This window comes from Physeter macrocephalus, chromosome 2, assembly GCF_002837175.3.
Source record: "Physeter macrocephalus isolate SW-GA chromosome 2, ASM283717v5, whole genome shotgun sequence".
Lineage (NCBI taxonomy): Eukaryota > Metazoa > Chordata > Mammalia > Artiodactyla > Physeteridae > Physeter > Physeter macrocephalus.
In genome coordinates this window covers 70,680,581-70,696,371 of record NC_041215.1, presented here as the reverse complement: position 1 = coordinate 70,696,371, position 15,791 = coordinate 70,680,581, and the positions used below count along the sequence as shown (strand labels likewise).

The 15,791-nt window shown below is 36.7% G+C and overlaps 1 protein-coding gene across 5 annotated transcripts in view; it reads left to right on the top strand.

Moving 5' to 3' along the window:
• COBLL1 (cordon-bleu WH2 repeat protein like 1) overlaps positions 1-15,791 on the top strand; it is a 166,534-nt gene that overhangs the window by 89,031 nt on the left and 61,712 nt on the right. For all 5 annotated transcript variants that reach the window (XM_024122287.3, XM_055088218.1, XM_024122283.3 and 2 more), the window contains exon 2: positions 3,630-3,824. In XM_024122287.3, coding sequence (XP_023978055.1) covers positions 3,630-3,824 — 195 coding nt within the window. The remainder of the gene's footprint in view (positions 1-3,629; positions 3,825-15,791) is intronic.

Sequence of the window (15,791 nt, the reverse complement as noted above, 5' to 3'; positions counted from 1 at the left end):
GGGGCACAGTGGTTAAGAACCCGCCTGCCGATGCAGGGGACACGGGTTCGAGCCCCGGTCCGGGAAGATCCCACATGCCGCGGAGCAACTAAGCCCGTGCGCCACAACTACTGAGCCTGAGCTCTAGAGCCCACGAACCACAGCTACTGAGCCCGCGTGCCACAACTACTCTAGGCCCGTGCGGCTAGAGCTCATGCTCTGCGACAAGGGAAGCCACCACAGTGAGAAGCCTGCGCACCGCAACGAAGAGTAGCCCCCGCTCGCCGCAACTAGAGAAAGCCCGCGCGCAGCAACGAAGACCCAAATGCAGCCATAAATAAATAAATAAAGTTATAAGATGGGTTTTCATCATAGTCTCAAAGTACCTTAGGAAATAAGACAGTCATACATATAAGAACATTAAAACTGTTAGAGTTCATTGCGGTGTGCGATAGACAGGGAAAATGTACCAAGGAATTGTGATTCAATATGAACCTTGAAGGATAGATAATATAGGTAAAGGCAGAGAGAATGGGGAGGGCATTCAAACGGTGACTTGGGGGAGCAAAACTTGGAGATGGGAAGGTGCCTTCAGTGATGAAAGCAGGGGATGGGGAGGTGATGGTAGCAGCAGGAGGTGCCTATCAGACCTTCTATGGTACCACTTCTCTTGAAAGCCAAGTCCATTTTGTGGGCAAGGTTGTTCTTGATGCTTTACCTACCTGCGCGTGGTGGCTGGGCTTGTCTTCTGACCTTCCTCATGAAACTCTTCTAAAGCCCTAAGCTCCGCAGTTATTCCATGCTAATAAGTCCAGTGCATAGTTTTCAACTCTCATCTTCTTAAAAATAAAACATAATCAGTTTCTGAAACCTAACACAGCTAATTTTGAGTACCTTGGTGGTAAGACCTTTTTTCCTTCCCAATTATGTGCTTAGGTACCTCATCTTTGTGGGAAGTATTCACTGAATGCATTCATTCAGTAAATATGAGTGCCTACCATGTGGCAGACATTATTCTAGAGGTTTTATACATTAGCAAATATGTGTGACACCAGGCAGTGGAGACAAGAACCTATACTCATGGGATTAATTACTCTAATGGAAGGAGACAGGATAAACAAGTATGTTAGTTGCTCCGACAAGCCCTCAGGCAAAGGTAAGGCAGAGAAATAGAGGTGTTAATCTTAAGGTCAGGAACAGACTCTGCAGAGGAACCTGAGTAGGAATTGTCCTACATGTGTTCAAGGAAAAGGCAAGAGTCATAGGATCGGAGTGCGGTGAGCCTAGGGCGAAAGTGGGAGAGGGGAGCGTGGAGAGGCTAGAAGTAAGGGATGACAGATTATAAAACTCCAGATCTTATTTTGGCTGAGGTCGGAAGCCATCGGAGGGTGGGAAAGGAAGTTCTGTGATCAAACTTAACATTTTAAGAGGATCACTCCAGCTGCTATGTTGAGAATAAAGTGTAAAGTGACAAGGTTGGGAGCAGGAAGACCACTCAGCTTGAACAGAGGTGTTTGGTAATCCAGGTTGTTGATGGATCCTGGGTCTATTTATAATATAGAGCTGGCAGAATTTGTCAAGGGATTGGATTCTGTGTGTGAGAGAGGAGATTTTTGGCCCAAGCAACTGAAAGAATTGAGATTTACTGAGATGGGAAGACTTGGAGAGGAAAACATTGGGTTTGGAGGAGATGGAAAGAGGAATTGGAAGTTTAGCTGGAGATTCCAGTTAGTCGTCTGAGTTCAGATGTCAAGTAGGCATTGAATTTATAAATCTGGAGTCTAAGGGAGAGGAAATCCAAGCTATTTGGCATTTAAGATTTTCTTCATATACATTTTGCAGAATTCTTGTTGTATTTATTGTAATAATTTTTAAAAATTTATTTTGGTTGCTACTGTAAAAGAAGTTTTTTCTTTCATTATACTTTGACTAGGTTTTGCTTATGTTTGCATAGGCTGTTGATGCTGGCATGTATCATTTTGTGCCAAGCCATCTTGCTGAATTCTCTTAATTTATAAAAGCTTTTTCATAGATTCACTGATTTCTCTTCTCCTTTGACTTTTCTGTGGAATTTTACCAAACTCTTCAATTCTGAGACGTACCACTTTCTTTCATGGCTTGGTTTGCTTTCCTTTGCCTAAAATATCAATTATGTCTTGTCTTTTCCTGTGAGTTTCTATTCATTCCCCCAAACCCAACTCATGTTTCCCATCCGTCAAACATTTCTGGATTCCTAGGAAAGTTTCCCTTCCTGTGAGCTGCAGCTGCACCATCTGCATACCTGTATTAGAACAATCATCAGAATTTATTCTAATTTTGTATATATTTTTCAGTCCTTCTGGGGAAGGAGAACTGGGTCTTACTGTCTTTACACACCCAGTATTTAGCTGAATCTGCTACATGGTTGTCTGTTACAGGATAAATGTTTGTTGAATAAATGAGTAGTCAATTTGGGCAGATTAAAAACATTTGGAAATTGGATAAAGTTTTTCTTCATATAGATTTTATAAACTTGTTATATTTATTGAAACACTTGTAAAAATTCATTTTTGTCACTATTGTAAAAGAAATATTTTCTAAAGTGTAATATAACTTTGCATTTATGCTCCTAAAAATTAAAGGCCTCTTATTTTAGAAAATTAATGTAGGAGCCTTGTTTCTGTTTTTTCATAATGCTGAGTGCACAAACGTGCTTAGATTTGTAAGACCTTAAATTTTGAAAATACTTAATGGCTGGATGTTACATATTTACTTACAAAGAAGGCCTTTTATTTTGCATGGTTTTTATTTTTGCCTAGGAATCATCAAAGCATTGAATTGGCCATGTGTAGAATGTCTACTGCTGTTTCTGTTATAAATCAGTTAAGGGGTTGTCCTAGTGACACTGAAACATATTTATTAGAATAATTATTTGTAACATTTTTTATTGAAATAGAAATATACTTTATCAAATGACCAATCACAGTTCACTGTTCATTGCTAAGCACAGTGGGAAATACAGCATGCTTCTTTCTTACAGGGAGTAATAAATGTAGGCAGAGAGGTGAAACTGGTACCCAGGGGAAAAAATGGGAAAAATGTTACATTTGTGGAATCTGTTGTATGTGCCTTATAGGGAGACACTTGATATAGGGGGGTGGTAGGAGGATGTTTTCAGCTAGATTTTGAAGCATAGGTAGAGTTTAATCTGGATAGAGAGGCAGAATACACTAGATTGGAAAAAAATAGAATGAGAGGCACAAAGGTAAGAGCTATTAGGAGGTATGGAAATGAGATACTGATTTCCATCCTAGGACAGTAAGAATTTTTATAATTTGTTCCATCAAAGAAAATGCAGTACTTTTGCTTCGCTGTAGTGAACACACATTAATTGAATTTAATGAAGGCCGATATCAGATCTCTTTTGTTACCATGTTTCTTTGTATTGCCAAGTAATGCAAGCACATATGCTGATTTTAAAAGGCAGAAAAATAGTTTACTTAATTCCATCATCCCTAGTAAGCTAACAGTTAACATTTTAGTGCATTTTTTTCCCCTAGGTGTGAAAAACATACATATACACATTTTGTGTTTTTATTAAATGAGATCCTATTAGCAAATTATTTTTAAAATACGTATATTTTATTCTCTGTGTTTTGTTTTTGTCTTAGGAGAAAACCAAAAGCCAAGGCACCGCTTCCTCCAGCGGTGGAAGAGACCAAATACCTTGATGCCTCTTCAGTTGATGATTCTGTAGAATCTTCTGCTTTTATCATGGAACAGAAAGAAAACACGATAGATAAAGATATTGAACTCTTGGTGGTTCTACCTGGGGATATTACCAAATCTACTACTGTTCATGGCAGGTACGATGGAGTGAAGGAAATACCAGGACTTCCCTTTCTTCTTCTGTAATTGAAACCCTCTGTTGTAGACTTCTTGATTTTTTTCTTTGACAGTTACTTTATTCATCACTCAGTTTACTTATCTATTAAAAAAGTAAATGCTAAAAGGTATTAAAATTTTTATAACAATGCTTTAAATATCAAATCTATGAATTCCACAACCCCAGTGAAGTGACTCTTGGAATTTGGAACTATTTTACCTTTTGTTAGTCATTAAAAAAAAATTTTTTTTAAATAGCCTTTTCCAGAGGAACAGTCATCAGTTTTATTGATTTTCTAAGTCAAACTTACAAAGCAAGCCACGGACCCATAAGAAAACTCTTTCGCTTACTTCCAAATTATTCTTTCTCTTTTAAGCTGCTTCTCCAAATTTGACTTTGCAGAAGTTATTAACTACTCTTAAGGTAATACTCTTTTATTTATCAAGACAGATAAATCTGTCTGTAAAACTAGCAGGATTTTTCACATCACTGAATGATTTAATAAATTTATTTAAAATGTGGATAAATTTAATAGAAACATAGGATTAAACTTTAATCCAGTGAGAAGGGAATATGTGATTTAGGAGACTGATATTTTTAATACCTGAATAAAAATTGGAAAAATGGAATAAAGCCAAGTGTAATTTTCCATTTCATTTTGAAGTGGAAAGTTACATAAGTTGTACACTTGGTCTTGTTCCACCTTTCACCTTCAACTACCCGTTTGTTATCAAGAGTCCTGTTTTAGAAATTTAAGCTATTTTGACCTTAGTATTGCATGTGTATGTGTATGTATATATGTGTGTGTAAAACGAAAGAATAAGCAGGCAACATATTGAGTACTGCATTTTTGCAATGTGGTTTTATCTAGATGAAATTTATTCAAGATAACCTTAATCTTGAGATTTATTCTTAAGATTATGTACAACTTTATGAATTATTGAAAGTTCATGAAAATAGAAAAATTCAGCATTAGCAAACAATACATAGTATTGTGTATTAAATTCTCATAAAATTTAAGTAAGTTGCACTTTGCCATTTATTTTGTATTGGAAGTAGTTTAGGAGATGACCCATTGAACCATATTTAGGAGGTTGAGAACCCTGTGACTGACCTTGGTGGGCTTCCACCTTAGATGCAGGTGGGTTTTGCCTCTTCTGAGGGAGGAAGGCATCTTGTAAGTTAGAGACAGTGGCCATCGCATCATCTTCAATCCTTGAAATCACACCATTACCCTGGTTTTAAAATAATAATTGTAATGGATGTGGCTAGGGGTAATAAAGGCAATTCCTCTTATGTTCCCTGAATTCAAGGTAATTGTTTTTAAAAGTCAGTATTTTTTCCTAGTTCTTCACTGATGCTGACAGGTAACAGTGGTTTCATTATCAGAACTCCTCAAAATTTCATCTTGAATGTACCAGTCATCTGTTTATATTGCCATCTTCTCTACTATCAGCCTTCTGGGTTCTTTTGTTTGTTTGTTTGTTTTTAAACCTCAGTGATTTCAGTATTAGAATAACGGGTTTCCCCTCTATCCTGTCACCCATCATAATTACTTTAAACTTTTCCACATGCTACCCTGAGCTGACTTTTTTTCTGTTTCCTTGACTCTGGGAAAATACATCTATAGTGTACATCCCCTGTCCACCTGGACAGTGGTATCTTACCACTTTGAAGCTGATCCAATACTGAGATCTTAGGTTCTCTCTTTGACACAACTTTTTTGAATCTAGCTTATCCACTTTCTCTTTCTTAATTGGATTTGTTCTTCATCCTCCTTATTAAGTCTAATTGATGATTTCTCTTCCTGTTGCTGCATTTTTCTTCATATTTGACTTGGATTCTGCATCAGTCATTTCTACTACATTTGTACTTACAAGAACCCTAGATTTTCCCCACCCTTTTGACCTTCCAGCATGTTTGCCTTCCAGGTTCCTAAACTGGACTAATTTTCCGTCAGTCAGCTTTTTGTTTCTGGGTCACCAACTGTTGTTGAATTGCTTCAGTTTTCTTATCTATAAAAAATGTTTTATAACTGAATTGTTGTTGGGATTAAATGAAATACTTATCAGTGCCTGGCACATAGTGACTTCCACCATTTTCTTTTGAGAACTGTTTTCCTTAACCCTGGGCTCTCTCCATTCATTCCCCACCCTCAGGTTAATCTGACTAAAACATACCTCTGTTTGTGGCACTCGCTTTGATAAAAGACTGCAGGGATGGCAATTCAACGAAGTAAGGAAGTCCAAGCTAACAAGCCTGGACACTAGGGCACCTTCTTCTCTTCTTCTCTGGAGTTAAGCAGTCTTTCCTTCACTACTCCCCCTTTGAATAGCTTAAGCTTCAGCCGCATGACTCTTTGATTCTACAGATACTCTACTTTTTCCACCTCCACACTTTTTTTGGAAAGCCATTCCATCTTGAGTACCTTACCAGCCACATTTTATCCAGTTAATGTAGCTCAAGTGACACTTTTGATTTAAAGGCTCCCTGATCTCCTCAGAATGAACTATTACCCTCTGACTTCCAAAATCTTCTGACACTTTATACCATTGATAGGACAGTCATACATTGTCCTATGCTATAATTTATATGTGTATCTTATCTTCTTAAATAAACCATAAGATCCATGCAGGTATCATGACTTTTCTTCTTGGTGCTTAGCACAGTTTATTTCCTTCCTTCCTTCCTTCCTTCCTTCCTTCCTTCCTTCCTTCCTTCCTTCCTTCCTTCCTTCCTCCCTCCTTCCCTTCTGAAAAAGAAAAGGTTTTAGAATAATAGATCTATTTTATGCATATTGTTTATAAAGATACATTTACAATTTACTTTTAATATTAAAAATTATTACATCGTGAAATTGCTGTTGTATTTGAAGACTGAGTCTGCTGTGTCCCCCACTCCACCCTCCAGGCTTTTTTTTCTTTTATCTCCTCCCCCTTCCTTCCTTCCTTTTCTTTTCTTTTCTTTTTTTTTTTACACTTTCTTGCAATGTAGTAGGCATTTAGTAAATTCAGCATATTGTCTCCCTAAATCTTATATGTTGATGGAAGTAGCAACTTAAATGGTGTGTCTTGAAGAGGCATTTGGATGGGTCCCAGTAACTTTCCCAGAATCTCTTAAATATATTTCCTCAGGTAGAGGGTAAGGCAAGAATGCCCCAAATTCTGATTGCTTTTTAAATTTTGTTTGAAAAATTTAAGCAAAACTTTAAATTTTGGGGCTGAGAAACTTTTCTGAGAGTAGAATTTGTTTTATATCAGTGTTTTTACTAGGGGGTTTGATTTTGAGACTTTGTTCCTAATAGTTTATCACTCAGGAATGACTCAAGTTGTAGACACTATGACTAATTTTTTTATATATTAAATGTTTATAATTAAAAGTGGTTGTGTGATTCTGAATATTTCAGCAGTGTGATTCTGGATATCTCAGGAGTGATTCCAGATATTTTAGAAGGCGATTCAGGATATCTTAAGAGTGTGATTTGGGGTATCTTGAAGGTTGCAGCAACTGCTGGCTCGTTATTTAAAAAACAAAAAAACAAAAAAAACCAACGTTTAACAATAACAACAAAAACAAAAATGTACAAATAGAAAAATTTATTCTATTTCTGAAAAATGTTAGCTACCTATGTGAAGACCCATGATATAGATAACTTAAATTTCTTCTGGGCTTTGTTACCATAAATGGAATAGGAAAATTTTCAACAAAATGATACAGGAATTTAGTGGGGGACTACAGAAGAATCATTTTAAATAAGTTTAAGGGCATAAGGTTTTCTTAGCTAAATCAGAGTTCCGTATGTTACTGTGAAGGATCTCTAATTTTTTGAGACCATCTCTTCTTAATTTGTCTAAATATTCTTTGTATACTATATTTATTTTGATAGTATTATTTATATATATATTTCCTTTGGAGAATAATATCAATATGAGCCTGAAATAAATATTTAGAAACTTACCATATGCTTCATTTAACTGTTCAGAAAAGTTTTGCTTCTCAAAATGTATTCTTGGGGAAGATTTTTAGAAAGTTCCCCTCTCTTCTATACAATTCATGCAGAGATATGCTCAGAATGTTTCATTTTCGAGAATGTAACACACAGCATTACTTTCAGAAGAATGCACTTGTTTGTACATTGATTTTTCACCAAAGAGCTTATTCGGATTAAGGAACACAATAAGATTGGAGGTGGTAATAGACTTTATGCTCAGGGGCAAACTAAAAACTTGTTATCCTGAATCAGGTTAGGAGCCTTCTGCAGGCTTACCAATCTTTTGATACCAGAGCTAATGATATTGCCTCTTTAGTGACCAAAAGTCACCCGATGTCTGTTATCTTGCCTTTGCGATCCTTGACTTACATTGAAGATGGCTGAGTGGCAGCCTGAAAACTCTTGTGCATTTCTGTGTGTCCTGTTATTACGAATGATTGGATTGAAGGAAGAAGTACAGGTATATGTGTATGTATATGTGTATATATGTGTGTGTGTGTGTGTGTGTGTGTGTGTGTGTGTTTGTATCTGTGTGTGCTGGTCAAGTAAACAACCTTTTTCACCAGGCAAAGCAGCTCTGTGCCTTATTAAAAGTGAGCATTAAAGAATACTACTGTTAGAGGCAAGCTGCCTAGGGGCTGTGCTCCCCAGAAAGTACCACACTATGCAATAGCATAAGTGGTGGTGTCTACCAGTACTTGGGAAAAGTTAATTTTTAATGAAAATGAGTTTATAGGCTAAACTGGCATAGACACTACAGAGAAAAAGGAAATATGTGGGTATGTTTGTACATCACTGGAGGTCCTTACCTTATAGTCAGGTGTCATTCTCACTGAATAAGTATTTTTCCTTTTTCCTTTTTCTCTGGGGACACTTTAAAAGCAGTTTTCATTTGGGAATTTGATAAAAGATTGACATTAACCCTCTTTGTTAGCCTAAAGGGAGAGCATTCTATGGGTATATTAGCATCCTCTCTCTCCTGTTACTTACGATATTTTATGACCTGAATACCATAAATAGGAATTTGCTTTGATCTGAGCAAATCTTAGAATACCAGGAATGAAAACACAAAGAAAGCATAGAACTTGAAGTTAGAAATCTCTGGCTCTACAGTTTATTACATAACTTGCTATGTGATATCAAGCAAGTCACCTCACATCTCTGGCCTTTAAGACCAGAGTTTTGAAGGGCACTGGGTGGGTCAGAGAACTAGCTCAGGAGAGTTTACATGGACTACAGTGCCACCTATTGGAAAAAAGTAGACTATGAAAAACGACAAGAAATTACTGGATCAATGTGGGTCAATTTTGTTTACCTCACCCCTCTCCAAAAAAACAAAAAAACAAAAAAAACCCAGTAATGCAACGAACGGTATGGATCGCAGAAGAGTTTCAGAATTTCGTATCATTCTTATATTTATTGAAAAATGTCAAATGACAGATGTGTGATGAATACATTATATAATAGGGTAATAGATTTCAAAAACATACTGCTAAAAATGTGTTGCATGGCATAATCACATTGAACTCCATAAGAATGCTTTAAATTTTGGTTTAGATACTTTTTCAATTGTACCTGCTTAAAATAAAAGTTGGAATTTTAGCTGTTAAGTTATTTAAGTGTAACAGTCCTGCCTGAGTTTCTACCTAGTTGGAATCCTGTACTCCAGGCTTTGGCACTCCCCCACTGCCCTGAGCCAGGCAGCACGTAAGCCTCTGTTGGCTGATCGCTCTCCTGGTTTGAGAAACAGTGACAGAATACTAACAAATGCCCTCGAAGTCCTAGGAGGGCCACCCTCATCCCTTTGCTTTCCTGGCATCTACAGCTTATAACAATGACCCTTCTAATTTTACTTTTAATTTTTTATGACTATAAATGCAATGGTTGGGCCTTACAGAAAGGAGGAAAAGGCAGATAAGCCAGAAAAAATACTTAAAACACCATGTCATTATTAAGGAGAAAGATTACAGTTACTAACATTGTGGTATATAACCTTTTACTCACACAGACATATACATAGACATACACCACACACACTCACAATTGTATATCTACACATATACCTATATAGGAACCTTTTCCTCTTTTGTCAATATGACATCATATTGTACATGCTATCTTGTAACTCGCCTTTTTTTCAGTTAATAATTTCTAACTTTCATGTCAATAACATTTTATCTTATCCTTTGCCCGTATTTAAATTGTTCCAATTGCAGTGAGATATATTTGTGGTATTTCTCTTTTTATAAGGGGTGCGTATGTATGTTTAATAGGTATGTTCCTAAATCCCAGTTTTATAAAGGTAATTGCTTATAATTAGCTTCGAATATAATATCCAAAATAAATGATCAAGTAGAGTTTAGTCTAAAGTGGAGAATTTCAACTTTTTTTTTGCTTTGAGAAGTATCTGTTTTTAGTATTTGATATAAGACCTTTTATCAATTTAATACTACCCTGATCTATTATTGTCTTCAAATTTAAATTGTGTGTTACTTTCTTCAAAATGTTTCCTATTGCATAATTCAGTAAGCACTCTCAACTTTGAGATTAGGTTTATTTGTTTTATGTACCTGATCCACTTCATTTCATGCACACAAGCATAGTTAGAGAGCATTCCTGAACCCATTCTGAATTAGGTGGGTTAGCTTCATTCCTGAACTCATTACTAAATGAGGTGGGTTAGCTTAAGATAAATAAACATCAGTAACAGTGGAGAATGTTTTAAAAGTTCCTATACTGTTATTGGTAAGTTTAATTGGGTTGTTGGTATGCATTTGTAAGGGACAGCTGGAACCAATTCAACTCAACCCAGTTTTGAGCATGTATTGAGAATGGGTAAAATACCTTATTAGATACGGGGTAGATTTAAAGAATCATACTAAGGAAGAATCTTACTCATTCGGGTTCAACCCCTTATCAGATGCTTGAAATCCATCTAGTCATAAAAAAGACTTATTATCATGCATCTTCATTTTCCTATGACAGTCCCTGTTTGTACCTATTATCCCAGAGTAATTACTAATAGTGCCCCTCTTTCGATCTCAGGTGTCCAGATTGGATGATAAATTTCATTGCAACCCTATTGGTAAGTGACTTTGTTTAAGCACCTCTAGGGTTTGGAAATTCACCTACATAGTTGTTGGAGCTGATCTGAAAGCTCTTTGGCGAATCATGACTTTCATTTTTGATATCCAAGTGGATCTTAAAAACACAAAAATGTGAAGTCTTGTCTTATCTAGCAGGTAGTAAAACTAGGACAAGATTACCCTTAATATGTGTCATGAATGCAGGAAGGGTCACTGGAGGATTTTAGGGGGTAATTTAGTGATGCCATCAATCTATGAAGTAAAACTGCAGCAGATAGCAGATAGCCTGTTGCAAACCATCCACCCTGTCCTGAATCCTGATTCATGGGATCATGAGGCTAAAATGTAGCTGGATTAGGAGTCGGGACGTTTTGATCCTGACTTCACCCTAATTCTATTTATACTCCTCATAATCTGTTCGTGTAACTTCTCTAACCACAATTTTCTCATTCGTAAAGTGGGAGTAGCTTTTGTGGTGGTTGTGAGCTCAAATGAGATAACAGGTATGAAATTAATGCAAGGGATTGTTTGTTTCTATAAAGAGTGGGAAATCTCATAGGGATTTCTTCCATTTCAAAGAAGAGTTTCTAAAGAGTTTTTTTTTTTTTTTAATCGGCCCTCTAGGCAGTCATAAGAGAAAAAAATCTGTAAATAATGCAGACTCTTAAATAATAAACCAAAATTGAAAGTAATGTGGTAGTATAGAGGAGGAAAATACTGTTTCTTATTTGAATGAGGAAGTAATGAACAAATTCAGCCAATCCTTTTCAACTGTTAATTATTTGGCTCGGGCTTCAGGTAGACTGCTGGCATGTGCTCCTACCTTAGCAAACAGGAGAACAAGCATCCTTCCTGTGGTGATCACGTGCTTAAACCTTTTTGCCAACTGCTGTTAGGTGCATCAGCTTAGGATAATTATCCTCAAACCAAAATTGTTGTTTTTGGTAGAAGTAAGTTGGCATTCAGGTGGATAACTCTAAACTATACTCAAGAGATGGTTTCGTTTTCTGTGGGAGCATTTTGTGACGAGTTAATCCCCAAAGCAGCCCCACTGCATGCAGGGCCTGCTTAAAAGTTAATGTCCTGCCTTTATAGTGTTACAGCTCCCTTATGGTAGAGCCAGTCAGTAATTCCCACCCTCAGAATCCACTAGGTCAGGGTCATCTCTTCTGTGCTTTTGGTGCCAAATGTTGAGCTTTCAGTTAAATATTTCAAGCAATTGAACTGGTCTGAGGCTGTTTTCGGATAAGGTCTTAGCCCAACTTAATGCTTATATCCCACTTCTGTGTAAAGATGTACTGGCTTTAGACACAACGATGCTACTAGTCAAGTTTGTTAATTAAAAAACAAAAAGCAAAACAGCTTTCTCACCTATGTGGTTTTTTTTAAAGCATGTGAATCTCCTTTCAACAATTTCATCTTTTCATGCATCAGACACTGAATGGAAATCTCAAATGCATATTATCTGCTATGTGTTTGAACTCATGGATGTTTAAGCAAAATTACCTAAGAGATAAATAATCATTGGTTCCTATAAATTCACATTCAGTGACCCTGACCTACATTGTATTAGGTCCTGGGAAGAAAGTCTGCTAAGAGGTGGTCCTGCTAGAGAGGAGTTCACATCTAGGTATAAATGGAACCCAGGTAACATCTTTAGGTTATTCTGCTCTTTGAGGTCTCTGAAAGATTGGCCTGAACCCCTGTTCCATAAATACCCTTTATAATATTATTGTACATTCCCAAGGGTTTATGTTCTTGGAGCCGCCTCTGGCTTGGACTTTACATCCTTTTTTTGAATTCTTATTTTCCAGTCTCTACTTTTTTTTTTTTTTTTTTTTTTTTGCGGTACGCGGGCCTCTCACTGTTGTGGCCTCTCCCGTTGCGGAGCACAGGCTCCGGACGCACAGGCTCAGCGGCCATGGCTCACGGGCCCAGCCACTCCGCGGCATGTGGGATCTTCCCGGACCGGGGCACGAACCCGTGTCCCCTGCATCGGCAGGCGGACTCTCAACCACTGCACCACCAGGGAAGCCCCAGTCTCTACTTTTTGAAATGTCCTTTCTCTCCTTGATTTAACCCCTCTCAAAGCTACCAGGACCATAGCGATGGTTTTGCGGGTCACCAGGGAGAGGTTAGTAAGTATATCACATACCAAATAACTTAAATGAGCATTTTAGGCCTTCTATGGAGTCCTTTTAGCAACGCTGCCACTTGGTAGTGTCCCTGCAATCCTGGCCTCTTCCCATTGGCTGGCTCCTCTTCCTGTCTCTTGTGTCATCTTACCGTTTTCTTCCCGCATTAGATTTAATCCTATCACCTCCTTATGAAATATATCTGGAATCTGACTAGTCTAAGCTATCACCTTCTCTCACCTAAATTTTTGCAATAGCTTTGTAACCTCAGGCTACTGTGAATCAGAATATTATCCTTTAAAAATGTAAAATAGATCCCATCACTCCTCAGAACCCTTTTGTGGTTTTCTACCTCACTTCATAAAATCCCAAGTCTTCATCAGGCCTTCCAGATCTATAAGAAAATCACTCTGATATCATGTCTACTGTTTTTACCCCAGCAGGCTGGTTTCTGTTTTTCTTTAAACGTGGAGCACACTTCTGCCTCAGGGCCTTTGCACTTGTCAACTATGCCTGGAACACTCTTTCCCCAGTATCCCATTCCATTCAGGTCTCTCTTCCAATGTCATTTTTTCAGTTAGGACATTTTCTAATCTCCTTCCTTATCTTACTTTCATCATGACATTTATCATTATCTGATATACTATATAATTTACTTCTCTATCCTCTTCTCTCCAGACCACTGGTTCGAAAACTATAGTATGTGTCAATCAGCTGGAGTGCTTGTCAAAGCACGTATTCCTGTGCCTCACTCCCAGAGTCTCCGATTCAGTGATCTGGACTGGGGCTTGAGAATTTGCGTTTCTAACAAGTTCCCAGCAACACTGATGCTGCTGATTTGTGAATCACGCTTGAGAATCAGTGCACTAGAGCTACTCTGTCCAATACAGTGGCCACTCACCACATGTGTGTTTAAACTATTTAAATTTAAGTGAAATGAAAAATCCAGTTTGTTAGTCCACTAGCTCAATGTATTTCACATGCTCAGTAGCTACATGCAGTGAGTGGCCACAGTATTGGACAGGACAGATACAGAGCATTTCTATCATTGCAGAAAGTTCTATTGGACAGCCCTGCTCTAGAACATAAACTACATGAAGATGGATTTCTTTTTGGTTCCCCCTTTTCCCCCCGCCCAGAATTGTATTCTCATATTTATATAGCTGGTCCACTTGGGCTTACTTAGTGTAAGGAATAAGGTAGATACATAGCTTTTTTTTTCCATCAGATTTTTCCCAATACCAGTTATTGAACGTTCAGTTCTTTCCCCAGAAATTTGAAATATCATTATCATAGGCAGTATTAAATCCCCATCTGTATTTTTGTCTGTTAGAGAACTTTCTGGTCTTTTGCATTTATCTGCCTGGGAATAGGAATATTTTCCAGACAAAATTGGCTTCTGGAATTATTGAATAAAAAGTTGAACCTGTAATTATAGAATGAGAGAATAAGGTTATAAAGAAGATCTGTAACTTTTACTTGCCTTTCCAAGAGTTGTTTGTTAGAAAACATTTAGGCAGTGAGTTCAAAGGTTCTAGTCAGCATGCATCATTTTTGCTACAAAAAAAAAGTATAGTGTAGTATACTATATATACTATAGTGTGCAAAGATTATAGCTGACCATATTGACTAAAGGAATAGGCCATAATTATAATATTCTTGGCCCATTATCCATCACCTTTATTAAATTAGAAAATTTATATATCACAGATAGAAATACAGTAATTCATTAAGGCATATCAGAAGGTTTAAATAAGAGTGTCAAATTGTTATTATCTTAAAAAAAATTTAAAGTATCTTTTTCCTTAAAGGTTTATATGTTTGTACATAAAGGGATGAAAAAATGGTAGCACAAAAATAGGGATTAACAAAACAAAAACAAAACTTTAATCACTATTTTTGTCTTGTTAACTTTTAGTGTATATTTCCGGCAGAGATTCTAAAGAACTGTACATTTAAGAAGTAAAAGATGTTTGAAGTGTAAAGTTTAGAATTTTTACATGAATTAGTTGGCACATTTATATATAGAGAGAAAGAGAAATATAATCTGAACATATCACCATTTACTCATAGACCACAGTGGACAGCTCTCCATTTAGTTGGCAGTGAAAATTCTCTCCTCTTCCAGCTTAACTGTATTTATAATTATATTGTATTTTTCTAGGCATTACCTAATCCTTCTTAAGTTTATTTACTATCAGGGAAAGAAGTACCATTTTCCAAATCTAGAATTGGTACGTAGCATCAAATTGCTATCATAGAGTACTATGTTATGAAAAAATGAACTTCAACAATACCATTATGCTAGTTTTTCTCTCAATGAAATTAAATATGTACTATCCAAAGCCAAAATTTGGGCAATTATAGAAAATTTATTTATGAACATATTAGATAGCTCAAGAGAAGGACATAAAACTCCTAAATATTACTGTTCAAGCATTTAATAAAGATATAGAAAAAGATTAAAAGTTTTGGGAAGATGGAATTATGAAGTTGCCTGAAAAATGGTAGAAGGTAGTGGAACAAAAGGATGAATACGTTGTTCAATAAAGTTCTTGGTGAAAACGAAAAAAAAAAAAGATATAGGAAATGTATTTTGGTTATTTTTTTTTTAACATCTTTATTGGAGTATAACTGTTTTACAATAGTGTGTTAGTTTCTCCTTTACAACAAAGTGAATCAGTTCTACATATACATATGTTCCCATATCTCTTCCCTCTTGTGTCTCCCTCCCT